At 39.8% G+C, this 15,000-nt stretch overlaps 1 protein-coding gene across 1 annotated transcript in view; it reads right to left on the bottom strand.

Moving 5' to 3' along the window:
- The window catches only part of cacna1db (calcium channel, voltage-dependent, L type, alpha 1D subunit, b), a 120,312-nt gene that overhangs the window by 41,203 nt on the left and 64,109 nt on the right, over positions 1-15,000 (bottom strand). The window contains exons 17-24 of the mRNA XM_079637795.1: positions 13,201-13,312; positions 13,080-13,125; positions 10,929-10,986; positions 10,702-10,834; positions 6,373-6,502; positions 4,904-4,963; positions 106-212; positions 4-19 (exon numbers count right to left, since the gene is read on the bottom strand). Of these exons, the coding sequence (XP_079493921.1) occupies positions 4-19; positions 106-212; positions 4,904-4,963; positions 6,373-6,502; positions 10,702-10,834; positions 10,929-10,986; positions 13,080-13,125; positions 13,201-13,312 (662 nt within the window). The remainder of the gene's footprint in view (positions 1-3; positions 20-105; positions 213-4,903; positions 4,964-6,372; positions 6,503-10,701; positions 10,835-10,928; positions 10,987-13,079; positions 13,126-13,200; positions 13,313-15,000) is intronic.

Raw genomic sequence — 15,000 nt, forward strand, 5'->3', positions numbered from 1 at the left:
CACTGAAATGGCCGACGATCTGCAGACAAAACGAATGTTGAACACGAGCACATGCAGTGACTGACTTCACACGTGCTGGATGAAATAATCGTGACATGAACGTACTGTATCCCGAAGGAAAGGAGAGACACTCCAACCACCAGCAGATCCAGCAAATTAAAGTAATTTCTGCAGAACGCTCCTTTATGAAGGAAAGCACCAAACGCTGTCATCTGATGAACACAACAAACACTAGTGAACGATCCCTGAAGGAGGGAACGGAGGACGGAGTCGACGTCGACTGAATGGGGATCACGCTTAGGGAGCCTGTCTTCTTCGTACTACCATTTAATCAAGCCAATTCAACATTGACGTGCGTGATTACACACTCCGCCCTGCAGCGCGGGTATAAACACGGAAGTGGACGCTCGCACCAGTTGCTTTTCCGCTGAAGAGCCGAGCGACTACCGGAGTCAGCGGTGGTCCAGCAGTAGTGGCGATCCCCTGATCCCCCCGCAATTTAAGGCGGAGAAGGGACAGGGCTTAGGCCAGGGAAGTCACTGCTGTTCCTACAGGACCACTGGGAAAGCGTTCCCTGTACATGGAAGGAAGGGACGCTGCTAGGGCTGTAACGATACAGCAAACCCACGATTCGGTTCGTATCCCGATTTCTGACCCACGATTCGATACAAACCGCGATTCTTGCGAGGAGGGAGGATTTTAAAAGCCAAATAAATAAATAAATAGCTAAAGCTATAACTCTGTTTTCTTGTAACAAAATACTTTTGAAAAACAAACAGAACTATACTCCATTGTGGAGATGATTCGAGCATGTTAAAAATTCTTCTGAGGTAACCGAGGCTTACTGTCTGTGCTGTAAACCACAAATAATATATTGCCTATTCCGCATGACCCGCATCTCAAGCGCAGGAATAACGCTTGCCACAAAGTGAACGCCTATATAGAGAAATGCACACTTCCCACGAATTAGCCTAAGCCGCCATTTCTTTATGTTTTGAATTAACGTTAAATCAAGTAAAAGTATTTCAAGCTTTCTATATAAGTTTCGATTCGTTTATGAGGTGAGCTCTAGTTCACGCGCGCGCCGGTGCCACACACACACACACACACACACCGCGCGCTTTGCTCACTTGCTCTGGTGTTTGCTTGTATGTGTGTGTGTGTGTGTGTGTGTGTGTGTGTGTGTGTGTGTGTGTGTGTGTGTGTGTGTGTGTGTGCTCGCGCGCGCGTGTGTGCGTGTGGGGAAGAGGTGCGATTTTTGAATAATAATCAAATGATACCCAGCGATCTTCGAATATTATTTTTGCTTGAAATTCCCATACCTAATATGTAAAAGACCCCGTCACAGCCCTATGATCTATTCTGGACGAGAAAGATAAGTCTGGGAAGGGGTGTGTCGATCGCGATGTGCCTTCTCACACCACGACACAGGTTCGTGGATCTGAGTGTCGCGATTTTGGTTTAATATCGTAAATCGTTACAGCCCTAGACGCTGCGGAAGCCACATCCTGCTCACAGGGAGATAAAATGTGGCGAATTGATGGGCAGTACAACATATGGAGTGTCACTGGGGAGGCTCCAGCCTATAACCGGGGGGAGCTACTCACCGGACAGTGACGGCAGAAACTCTGCCAAGGGAAGACACGGGCTCGCCATAGGGAGCCGTATCGTGAAAAAATACACATATGGGATCACCGTGGGGATCGCAACATATGGACCCAGCCTAGCACAAGTTCCACTAATGCATACAAATGGTAGGCCTGGTTACGGACGCTCCGCCACTAGAGGGTGTGGAGGAAGTCGACAGGGTTCGGTTTAAGAGGGAACTCTACTGGAGCAAGAATTGCGCACGTATCCAGTCCATAGGAGGGGAATGGCGCAGCAAGCCGACACTTCGGACCGGCTCAAGTGCAACTGGCTTCATGAGAAGGGAGTCCACGAGAAGCAGCGGTTCGATTATAGGTGTCACCCAGCCTCCAACTCTAGAATATTTGTCAGCGGAGCACTCTGTTGTCAATGCCTAGACGGGAGCACACACTCACTTCAGAGGAGCTCACCAAGTAAGTGGACACGTGCATCTCAGGTTTTTCACCAAGATGAAGGCTTTATCAGTGGGCCACAGCCTTCACTTTTTGCTGATTTCCTTAACAGACAAGAGCTGGTCTGAGGTCCTAAGGCTTGCTTTCTGTGCACATATAACCGCAATGAAGCGGACGGACAGAGAAAGCCAGGGCTGTGTCTGCCTTCTCCGGGGCAGCGCTTGCAGGCTCACAACCTGGTCCCAACCTTTAGGGAGAGGTAGGAACCTTGGGCACACATTAGCCGGCCCGAATTCCAGGCACAACTCGTTGACCGAAAGCGAGCAAGTCTCTACCCTCTAGTAGAGACCATGTGAGCAGGAGAACTGTTTCTTTAAAAACTGAAATTTTAAATCACTGCCTGCAGTGGCTCTGTCTCTGCAGTGCAGTAGCACCAGAGATAAGGCCCAAGAGGATAAAGAGGGGCGCAAGGCAGTTACCTTCCTCCCTCAGGAAGATGACGATCAGGACGTGCTTCGCAGCTACTGCATCATGATGTGCGTCAAAGAAAAAATAGAGGCAATATCATTTTGAGGGTGGAGGACACGGCTTTCTCTCCAACCCATCTTGCAGGAAAGAGAGCACTGAAATGACCGAACGCTTTCAGGATCTCCTCACGGAGAGAAGACTCACCCAACGAATAGGTTCTACTTCTATTCGGCGTAAGCAACACTTCCTAGGTGCTCTCGCAGAAGTGATGGTGACTACCACATATTTCCTGCGGTAACCACCTGAACCTCCACATCCATTTTTAGGACCGGCCTGGAATCTCTCCAGGGGTCTGAATGCGGGTGCCATCATGCCTCGTCCCTGAGAATGTATGCAGGGGAAAGTCAGGAAGGGCTGTTGAGGGGAACTAGGTCTGGTTGGGCCAAAAAGGGGCAACTATCAAGACCTGCTCCACTCTTGACGTAACACAGTACGTGCAAGACAGGAGCACTGCTCAACACTAGGTGTGAAGAATATCACTGAGCTTCAGGAGCATCTCTGCTCAACACCTGAGTGTGATGAAATTCACTTAACTTGAGCAGACGCCAAGCGACAATTAATTGCATAGCCGCTTTTTAGAAGGCTCACTGGGGATTACGCATTTCTGCAGGGCCCCAGGGCCAGCTGAGAGCCAATGTCTGTCCAAGGGTTGTCCGCTCGGACAGAAATAACACCACTGGCAGAGGAACGAATCTGGAGAGTGGCCCCGAAGTGGTCCCTGCCCAGCTGGATGCCTGGGGATGGAGTCTCCACTCTCCCTGGCCATAGGCTGTCGTGAGGCTCAGCGGCGGCACAATTGAGCAGGCCGAAAGAAATAGTGGAATGAAGCGACCTCAGAAGCTTCTGACTCCAAGGAGGAGGTGACGCACGAGTTGTGACATGCGAGGGAAGCTTAGCGCAACGGTTGCAATGTGTCTTTCAGATCAGTACCACCTCGCTGAGCAGCGGTGGCTCAAAGCGAGGTGAACTGCAACAAATGGATACCAATGCAGTCAGAGGTCGCCCAGGCCTCCGTTAAAGCATGCCCTTTGTTTCATGGCCCCTCAGTCGGTGTTAATGTACCTCGTTCTAGGGGCGGTTGGCCCAGAGAAACGAAAGGACTGATCGCTGACAGGGTTTGGCTGCAGGCCGGGGTAATCTATTGTCACACCGGGCGTGCTCTGCACACGGTCACCTCGGGACTCGACCTGAAGCCAGTGCTGAAGTGCTCTCCATATGGAGGAAGCCATATGCATCTGCCATATGCCCCAGGAGCCTCTGAAAAATATTTCTCACTTCTGTATAGAACCGACCGGACACACGGGGGACTGCGGTGGAAGGGAGGAGTGAGGAGCCCCCAGGGAATGGTTACCGGATGAGACATCTAACACTATCCTCCTGTCATCCACCCCACGCGGCACCCGAAGGCGGGCCGTGGTAATGGGGACTCCTCAACACACCGACAGTCACATTCCCGCAATGAGAACATGAACTGTCCACAAAAGCTGCTTCAGCGTGCTGTAAGCCCAAACACGTGATGCAACAATTGAGACAGGGAACGAATGCATCCAGAAACGCACGGGCGGAATGACATTTTTTTTCTTTTTTTGTTGAAAAAGACACATAAGCTTAAGAAGCTCACGATCACCGCTGCACTCGCGCTGTAGAAACACCAACACTGGGAGATCTCCGAAGCGAAAGGCAACTGGTGCGAGCGTCCACTTCCGTGTTTATACCCGCGCTGCGGGGCGGAGTGTGTAATCACGCACGTCAATGTTGAATTGGCTTGATTAAATGGTAGTACGAAGAAGACAGGCTCCCTAAGCGTGATCCCCATTCAGTCGACGTCGACTACGTCTGTAATAAGGTTAATTTTATGTTTAGGTTCATTAATGTATTAACTAACATGAACTAACAATGAGCAATACATTTGTTATTGTATGTATTTATTAATCTTTGTTAATGTTAGTTAATACAAATACAGCGGTTCATTGTTAGTTCATGTTAGTTGACAGTGCATTAACTAATGTTAACAAGATTTTAATAAAGTATTAGTAAATGTTAAAATTAACATTAACAAAGATGATTAAATGCTGTATATGTGCAGTTCATTATTAGTTAATGTTAACTAATGTTAACTAATGAACCTTATTGTAAAGTGTTACCATTTCATTTTACACATTTATATCAATTGCAATCATACAATAAAAGAAAGAGTTGCAAATTCCTGTCCAGCTCAACAACCACAAATAAGAAATGAACTAGTGAAGCATAATCTGTATAATCTGGAATAAGTAAGAGGGTTATTATAATCATGTTGTGTAGAATGCAAATAGAAATAAGACAGGAGTCTTTACCTTCAACAAGATCTCCACTGTAAATATAGCGGTGAAGGCGTAGTCTAAATAACCAAGAACCTGCGACGGGACACACAGCAAACTCACTCGACAGAATCCACAACAGAGTCAGTTCAAGTCTATACAGCGCATCTAAGAATCCTTGCAGTTTCAAAGCATTCGTGTCTTTAAGCCCGTTTAAGTGAACAGACAACTGAAGCTGTAAAACAATGAATCTGCATGTGAAGCGTCTTGTGAATTCCTGTTTATATGAAATAAGGAAACACTATTTCTATACTCCACTTCAGACATTCTCCTGACTATAAGTAACTTTGCAACTACACTACCGGTCAAAAGTGTTTTAATGTTTTAAAGTGAGGCTCTTATGCTCACCAAGGCTGCGTTTATTTGATTTGAAAAAATAATAATAATAATATTGTGAAATATTATTATAATGTAAGTCAGCAGTCATTCACTATGTGAATATACAGTAAAGTGTAATTTATTCCTGTGATCCTGAGTTTTCAGCATCATTACTCCAGTCTTCAGAGTCACATGACCCTCCAGAAATCAGTATAATATGATGATTTGATGATCAAGAAACATTTATGATTATTATCAGTGTTGAAAACAGTTTATTTCAGGATTCTTTGATTAATAGAAAGTTCAGAAGAACAGCATTAATCTGAAATAGAAAGCGTTTGTAACATTAAACTCTACCGTTCAAAAGTTTGGGGTCAGTAAGAATTCTTATTTTATTTTTGGGGGAAAGAAATAAAATAAATCAATACTTTTTTATTTATCAAGGATTAATTAAATTGATCAAAAGTGACAGTAAAGACATTTATAATGTTACAAAATATTTTATATCCAATAAATGCTGTTCTTTTAAACTTTCTGTTCATCAAAGAATCTTGAAATAAACAGTTTTCAACACTGATAATAATCATAAATGTGTCTTGAGCATCAGATCATCATATTACACTGATTTCTGGAGGATCATGTGACACTGAAGACTGGAGTAATGCTGATAAACTCAGCTTCGATCACAGGAATAAATTACACTTTACTATATATTCACATAGAAAACAGATATGTTATATTGTAATAATATTTCACAATATTTTTGTTTTTGTTGTATTTTTAATCGAATAAATGCAGCCTTGGTGAGCAGAAGAGGCTTCTTTTAAAGACATAAAAAATCTTCCCGATCCAACACTTTTGAACAGCAGTGTGTATGTAATCTTATTACTAATACTCTAATGAGAGTTAGTTGAGTTGCAAAGTCTAAAGTGGACTATCGAAATCTGAAACCTGAAAGGTTTACGTCAAATGTGATCATGAAGAAAATGAGGTAACAAATGACACTAGCTCATGAATCTATTAGAAAAATCCATATTCCATATTCCATACGTCCATATTATTCTATTATTAGTGTATTTTCTCCTATGAAAAGAGCAGATGATATGGTGTAATGGTTTTCATCTTACGATGTTTCGGGCAGAGAAGTTTCGGATGGGGTCCTCGGCTGCCAGCGAGACCGAGCTCAGCATGATGAAGATGAGGATGAGGTTGGTGAAGATCTGATGATTGATGAGCCGATGGCACGCCACACGGATCCTGTGTCACAGACCGACAACAGTGTGTGAGAATGAGCAATGCGGAAACGCAAAAGATGTCAAGCTCTCTCCATAGATGATGTCAAGCACACGTGAAAAAAAATCATAAATCTCCAGTGTATCATAAACGCAACAGATCTGAACCGGTGGAAGTCAAGAATAGTTAAGTCTTGTGAACAAGAAGTGTGTTAACTTAAATTTTATTGAATGTGCAGTAGTGAACTTTAAATATCTCAGATATATTTAAAAAAAAAGATTTACTTGCAGTTAATGTAATATTAGAAAAAATAAATGCATCACTTAAGTACACACCTAAGTACACATTTTAAAAAGTGCTTTTTGTAATGACAATTAAAAGGGTTCATTTTAAATCACTGTAATTTCATTGGGTCTCATTCATGAAACACGAGCAGAACGAATTCTTGTGTAAATCGTGTGTAAAGTGGTTCTGGCGTAAATTTTCGGATTCATTAAAATGTTCGTATTTTCCAAATGTTAGTTGGTACGAAAGAAATCTCCACCGGCTCCCAGCCACGCGTAAATATGCGTTTAACATCCGAACGTTTTTCTCATTAATAAGGCTGCATTTTTATTCACCTTATACATATTTATGTACATATTTATACAGCATTATGAAAAAATATGATATATAGTAATTACATTCGGTTTTTCTTTTTACTTTTATTATGAGAGCCAGTAATAGAATCTGCAAACGGAACACTTTAATCAAATAATGAATTGCTTTCAATAAGGCTGGGATATATTTTTTCGAAGTGAACTAATTCGTTTTTTGCAGTCGAGCTTCATGTCGAACCATTTTCTCTTCACTTCTGGGACTGTTCGATTAACAGATGAAACTCCAGTAACTGCGTCTAATATCTGCCAAGCTTCCTTTATTAGGGCCTGATACGCCACTATGTACGCTTGAAAATAAAATGTGGCGTTTTGAATGAACTTCTGATAATAAAATATTATCTGATAATGAGAAATTGTTGAAATCCTTCGTTTGGTGTCATAATATGATGCTCATATATAGTTGTCAGTCGGATTTAATGGGCGGGATTATGGTAATTGAGAATGAGCGTGCACGCGCGTCCCATTTACGACTGATTGGAATTCATTGATTAACACACACACACATTTCACGATCACATCTGACGTTTACGAAATATTTGTGAATCAGGAGAAGAGTTTTCGGGAAGGTCTCTTTACGCGCAAATCACTCACATATTTACTTGTATATTTACGAATGTTTCATGAATGAGACCCAATGTGTTGACTAACATACACATGAAAAGTATTATAATTTTAACTGTAGTGCGTGATATTACATTAAAAATTAAATATATTTTAGAATCCCCCTGTGGTGTCGAGTTTTTAATGTAGTTTATGTGTCTATGTGGTGTTATTAATCTGCTTTAACACACACCATGTGTAAGTTCATAAGTGGACAGCATTGCTGAGTATTTTCTGCTTAAAACTGCAGTGAACCAAAGACAGTCTCAAAAACACGGTTTGAAATCGCTGGTGTTTCTGACGTCACACACTACCTTGTAACCAATCAGATCAACGTGTGCTCGTCAACCAGTGGATCTCTGAGTGAGTGGAGGCGGGGCTCATTTGCATATTCATAGAACCATGTATACTAAATGAAGCAAGTGTGTCGAGTTACATTCAAGATATTTTAAGACATGAAGATTTTTTTTCAAGGAAAAAACTTTTAAATATGTATATTTGTTGATCAAAGATTAGATTCAAGGGATAAAATGATTGACTACAGGGGGATTTTAAATGTTCTTCATCATTACAAATGTGTAATTACAAATATATTTAAATAAATGACATACAAGTAAGAAATGACATTAAAGTATATTAAATATTATATTAATATATATATTAAAGTATTAAAATATATTTTAGTTTGCCACATTTAGCAGTACTTTAATCATATTTCAATGACAATAGAGTTATTTCATTGTATGTAAAAGAGCAGTGTGAACATTCTGCTGAACATCTGGCCTTGTGTCCACTGAAGAAACAAAGTGTTTTCATTCATAATCAAAGGCACTTAATATAACTATTCTTAAAAGAAAATCTTCTTCTCTTTCTCTTCTTTTCTGCATTTTCACTTCTGCTGTAGATTGTGTACTGATCTAGTTTACAGTGAGAAGTGAAAGACTTGTCACCGTTCAGCATGACAATGATTCAAAACACATCTAAACCAACAAAAGAATGGCTTCAGCACAGAAAGATGAATGTTTTGGAAATGGCCGATCTAGAGCTAACTCTAATAGAAGATGCACACGAGATGCCCTCGCAATTCAACAGATCTGGAACGTTTTTGCAAAGAAGAGTTATATTAATATTATCAATATTATATCAATATTCAATATTCCCAAGTCGAGATGTGCCGAGCTGATGTGCTGTAATAAACACGGATTAGTTCAGGGGGGTGTACACTTATGCAGTTAGCTTTTCCAAGTCTTTTATTTGCATCTTTTTTCTCTGAAATGTGTTTGCTTTTTAGTGTCATTGCATAGGTTTAAATTTGTACATTAAATGTGCAAAATTTCTGATTTGATTTATCTTCATTTTTCATTTTTTTACAAAACCAAAACCAGCTGTTGTAACAGGGGTGTGCAGACTTTTTATATCCACTGTATTTCAAACTTGGCGTTGTGTATATGAATATTGTTGGCTTTTATGATAAAGTGTCTACTAAACGAATTCCCATTTCTGAGTGAGCTATCCCTTTAAACGGGTGGTTGATTATGATTTGACTTTTCTAACTGTAGTTAGTGTGTAATGTTGCCGTTTGATCATAAACAACATCTGCAAAGTTACGACGCTCAAAGTTCAAAGCAACGGGAGATTTTTTCTTTCACAGAAATCACTTTTTAAGGACTACAACAAACGGCTGGTAGGAACTACAATGAGCTTCCTCCCGGGTTAGTGAGTGACATCACCAATCCTAGAATTTACATAAACCCCGCCCCCGGGAACTCGATTTATAGATTATCATGACAGAATATGCTAATCAATGACTAGAAGATAGTTAACTCCACCTCAGAAACATAAATTCATCAACTAACCGTCCAGAAACACGTGAGCTCTTGTAGCTCCGCCCCCTGTGCCGGGAGCAGCAGCTCATTTGCATTTAAAGGAGAACTCCAGCACAAAATGAACCTTTGGTCTAATTACACATTGTTACCTAGTCAACCGTTATCTGAGATTTGTTTTTATGATTATCGAATGTAAATAGTTTTATCTCTTAAAACAGTTTAGCCTATAACGCTAGTATAGCGCTAGTATATTGGGCATAGAGTAATGACAAATAAAAATCGCTTGTTAATACCACTAACAAGGCTCAAAATAGCCCCACACTAACACGGTAGCATAATGAGGGTCCCTACATGCAAACCGAAGCATTGAGAACTTTGACAGTGTCCAGACAGTTTAATAAGAAGATATTTTATACATACAGTCAACTTCGCGTATACAGGCAGAAGCCATCTTTGAAAAACAGACTCTATCAATCGATCAACGAAACGCCGATCCAAATGCCCTGAACTGTGTAGAATCTCATATGGTCCAGCGCATTTGGATCGGCGTTTCGTTGATCGATTGATAGAGACTGTTTTTCAAAGATGGCTTCTGCTTGTATACGTGAAGTTGACTGTATGTATAAAATATCTTCTTATTAAACTGTCTGGACACTGTCAAAGTTCTCAATGCTTCGGTTTGCATGTAGGGACCCTCATTATGCTACCGTGTTAGTGTGGGGCTATTTTGAGCCTTGTTAGTGGTATTAACAAGCGATTTTTATTTGTCATTACTCTATGCCCAATATACTAGCGCTATACTAGCGTTATAGGCTAAACTGTTTTAAGAGATAAAACTATTTACATTCGATAATCATAAAAACAAATCTCAGATAACGGTTGACTAGGTAACAATGTGTAATTAGACCAAAGGTTCATTTTGCGCTGGACTTCTCCTTTAAAGGGACAGACACAAAACGGTGCGTTTTTGCTCACTCTCAAAAAGTGACAACTTTAACATGCTATATAAAAACATCTGTGGGGTATTTTGAGATAAAACTTCACATACACACTCTGGGGACATCAGACTTATTTTACATCTTGTAAGAAGGGCATTATAGGACCACTTTAAAGGTTTGTATAAGTGTGTGTGACATACGGGTTGGAGTTGCTCAAGATGAAGAATGCGCTTCCCTCAGGGATCGGTGGAGTCTTTTCTCTGAGACTCAGTTCTGACAGTCTCTGAGGCCTCGGCCCCGACGGCACCACGGGCTCTTCTTCCTCATCCTCCGCTACACACACACACACACACACACACACACACACAGTGATCAGCTGACTCCACTGGAGCTCAAGTGATGAGAGTAAACACTATTAGAGGTTCACCTAAAGAGTCAATCATTTCCTCGGCCTGATCCTGATCGGTCTCCTGATCACCAGACGCCTGCAAGAAAAGCACCTCAGTGACAGATATGTCGAAACACAGCAAAAAAAAAACATTCTTACTCTGTACTTTTGTCTTGTTTTCCAGAACAAATATCTAAACATTCTTAAAGCCCCACTGAAGTGCCTTGGAACGCGCAGCTTTGTTTGATGCGATGACGTAATTTCCACTGAAACAGAAGCTAAGGCGGGGCATATTCAATGGTTCCTCCCCCTTTTCAAATAGCCAATAGCATTTAGTTTCCCTCACAGACTGACGGCACCATGGAAGCGAATCCGAGCGCTGATGAAACGTTGGATGCAATAGTAGAGATGTGAATAAACTCTAGTCATTTCATTCTTAACCAACGTACAGTTGGAGAACAGAGTAAAACTCGAGCGTTTGAGCAACTGAACACACAACCCACATTGCTAGTGATAAGTCAATGGTCGCTTCGGTCAGGTGGTGTTTATAGCAGAGGGGGCGGAGCTTTACATTCTATAGAGCATGTGATTGGACAGAAGATGTGATGAGAAGCTGAAGTCATAAAAATCTCTGATCCATTTTAGCGGAAGTGAGAGACTGTAAATTTTTAATGCTTATATCTCTAAATGTGTTAAATCTCCTAAATGTGAATTTTGTCATTGTTTTGGAAGCTTCTTCATAACCTTAAGGCTAACATATTCATACTAAAAGCTGAAAAACGTACATTTTGATTTCAGGGGGTCTTTAAATAAGGGATACCTTCTCTTGAGAAGCAAAATTACTTACTGAATTTTTTTTTTTTTAAATTAGGTTTATGCTTAAAACAAAAAATATCTGCCAGTGCGGTCAGAAAAATCAACTTAATTCAAAGGGGAAAAAAGATCCTCATTGGCAGATATTTTTTCTTGTTTTAAGCATAAACTTACTTTGATACATTTTTCTTCATGCCTTAAAGGTAGGGTAGGTAGGATTTATATAAAAACTTTTTACCAAATTTGATTAAACTTTCTATATATATCAATGCATAATTAAAATGTAAGTACTCTGATAAAAAGAGTATAAAAATCGAGTGACTCTAGACCGTTTAATCTTCATTAAACACAGCTCATTATTTCCATTCGGGACGAATCACAGGATTGGCTTGCGCGACTGTCACTCTCCGTCGCCATGACTACCGCCGTTATTACTGGCTCTGCCCACGTGCGCGCAGTCGCGCACCCGTTTTTAGGTGGGAGTGAATGGAATTAATAAGCTGTGTTTAATGAAGATTAAACGGTCTAGAGTCACTCGATTTGTATACTCTTTTTATCAGAGTACTTACATTTTAATTATGCATTGGTATATAAAGACAGTTTAAACAAATTTGAATAAAAGTTTTTTTTAGACAATTCTGACCTACCCTACCTTTAAGTCATTCTCCTTCTAAAGTAAAAGTATTTTGATTTAAGAATTTTTCCATATTGTAATAAAAAAAAACTGTATTTGCAGATAACGTATATTAATGAAATAAAAGAGTTCTGTCACGTTAAAGGACGTTGATGATAAAGAAAGCAGATGGATATAATTCCAGTTGTTTTATAAACAGAAAACAAAAACAAAAAAGGTAATACAAATATTAACTCAAAACTCAAGAGTAGGAGAAAACGTAACAACGTAGGAAAGACAACAGAGGACACCGAAACTACAAATACACAGAATAATGAGTAAAACAAGACACTGGTGGGACTAATCAATCAACAAATGAGTAACCATAGAAACAAACAAGAAATGGTAACAAAGGAAACAAGAACAAAAACAAGGAGTCTAAACTACAACGTTCATGAAAACAGAACTAAACTAAACATATGAAGAAATTTTTTCTTATTTTAAGCATAAATTCATTTCATTTTGATATATTTTTCTGAACAAAATGACATTAATAACATCCTTATATCACTTATTAAGTCATTGCCCTACTCAAGTAAATGTATCTTGATTTTAAAAAAAGCGATTTGTAATGGAAAACCAGACCAAACTACTATGTAAAAAAAAAATGTTTGCAGTCAGTCATCGGTTCATTATTACAAAGTTATACAAAATGATAATGTTCAGATGACTTATTCCATGCCATGCATATAAATATCGCTCACCTTAAAGTTTCCCTCGTCACCATCTCTCTTGAATATGCTCATGCTCCTGCACAAAACACCGTCTGTATGTTAGCAGACATTAGCACTCAGAAACTCTCCGGTCATCAGAGACGAGTGTTACCTGCTCTTCCTCCTCTTGTTCCTCTTCTCCTCCTCTTTCTGGGCCGAGTTCAGGCTTTCAGCGTCTGCCAGGTTATCCACAGCAATGGCCAAGAACACATTCAGTAAGATGTCTGATCACATGTGTTAAGAATGTGTTCTCTCTGAATCGATATTCATAAAACAAGAGTTAAAAACATGGGTAACCCTAACCACCCTAACCCTATAATAAGTACATGCTGTTAATTATTATTAATCAGTACTTAAATATATAATTACACTGTAACAATGACACCTTAAAATAAAGTGTAACAAAAACATGTCTTCAATATTCTGAAGAGAATGGAGAGAATTGAATGTACAGTAGCAGTCCAAGAAGATGTCAGATCCCTCTTTATATTACATGTTGTATACTGTGCATTTGAGTATTTGGTACAGTGTATTTACTGTGTACTTAATGTCGTTCTGAAACTCTGGCCAGATTTGCATTTGCTTGGAGGTGAGATATAGGGTGATATCTTTAAATAAAATGATATGGTTTTTAAATATAAAAAAATTTAATAATTTTTTGAGTGCACTTTAAATGTGCAAAAATGTTACCTTTAGATGTACAACAGCTTGGCATTGGCACAGTACCCTTAACCCTCTGGGGACGAATTGGGCGGTACCGCCCAAAATGGCATACTTTTACAAATGTGCAATTATCTTCAAAACTATTAATGATAGAGATGTGCGGTCTTTTTTGCCGTCTTCCTCAGATTCCACTGAAAACAGTGATGTTCCGTTTGTATTAGACAGACACTTCGCTGTTGCGCAATACCACTGCATAAAAAGACCAATGAAATCGATGTTGTTAGGCAAACTCCACCAATGGAAAAATTGCCGCTGGGAGGATTTTTTTTTTTTTACCCAATCAGAGGAAGGTTACCATGACGTATTCTAGCCAATCAGAGGACTCTGTAGCCTTCAACATGTACAAACAAACAGCGTCATGTGGACGGAGAATGAGACAGATAGCGAACGGAGCGGAGTATTACAGAGCGCACAGAGATCTATATAAGAGAGAGACAGAAGAACTTAAATAGCATTATTATTGTATTGTTTTAGCACTTTTATGATGGCAAGCAGTAAGATTTACGGCAGAACAAGCTCTGGAACAGTTAGTGGAAAGGAAATCTGCCAGGTTGTGAGTGTGTCAGTTCTTCAGAGCAAGCAGGTCTCATTTAGTTCGAAGCAGACGCTTTTTCACGCCTGGGACTGTTTGTAAAAAAAGTTCCTTATTTCATTGTTCTTAAAACATTTGATTAAACAATTACAAATGGCTGTCAAGCAAAGGGTTTGACAAATATTTTTTTGGTTCAATAACTGTTCACTATTGTTGTGTGAGGTGTGATTTTCAGTAATAAATGACAAAAATCTAATTTTCGTTTTTGAAATTCTCTCGATTATTGTACATTTTTCACTCATACTTCCTTTATAAACACATAACATGCATGATTATGTTAGCTTAGGGTCTTCTGAATCCATAGATACCAAACACATGGTGTTCCATCTCCATTACATATGGTTTATAAGCCCAAATGTAAAAATAGAGAAAACGGACCAAAAAGGGCTTAGTCCCCAAAGGGTTAAATGGATATCTTTGTCTTACCCCTAAAAGATACATATTTATTACTCTAAATTATTAATACTGTATTAATACGCACATCTTAGGGGCATATAAGGACCAAAGTTGCCCAATGATCTTGTGTGTGGGTAAATAAATAAATAAGGTAAGGTAGGCTAAGGTAGGATAAGGTAAGGTAGGGTAAGATAGGGTAAG

This window comes from Phoxinus phoxinus (assembly GCF_949152265.1).
Source record: "Phoxinus phoxinus genome assembly, chromosome: 15".
In the NCBI taxonomy this organism is placed as follows: Eukaryota; Metazoa; Chordata; class Actinopteri; order Cypriniformes; family Leuciscidae; genus Phoxinus; species Phoxinus phoxinus.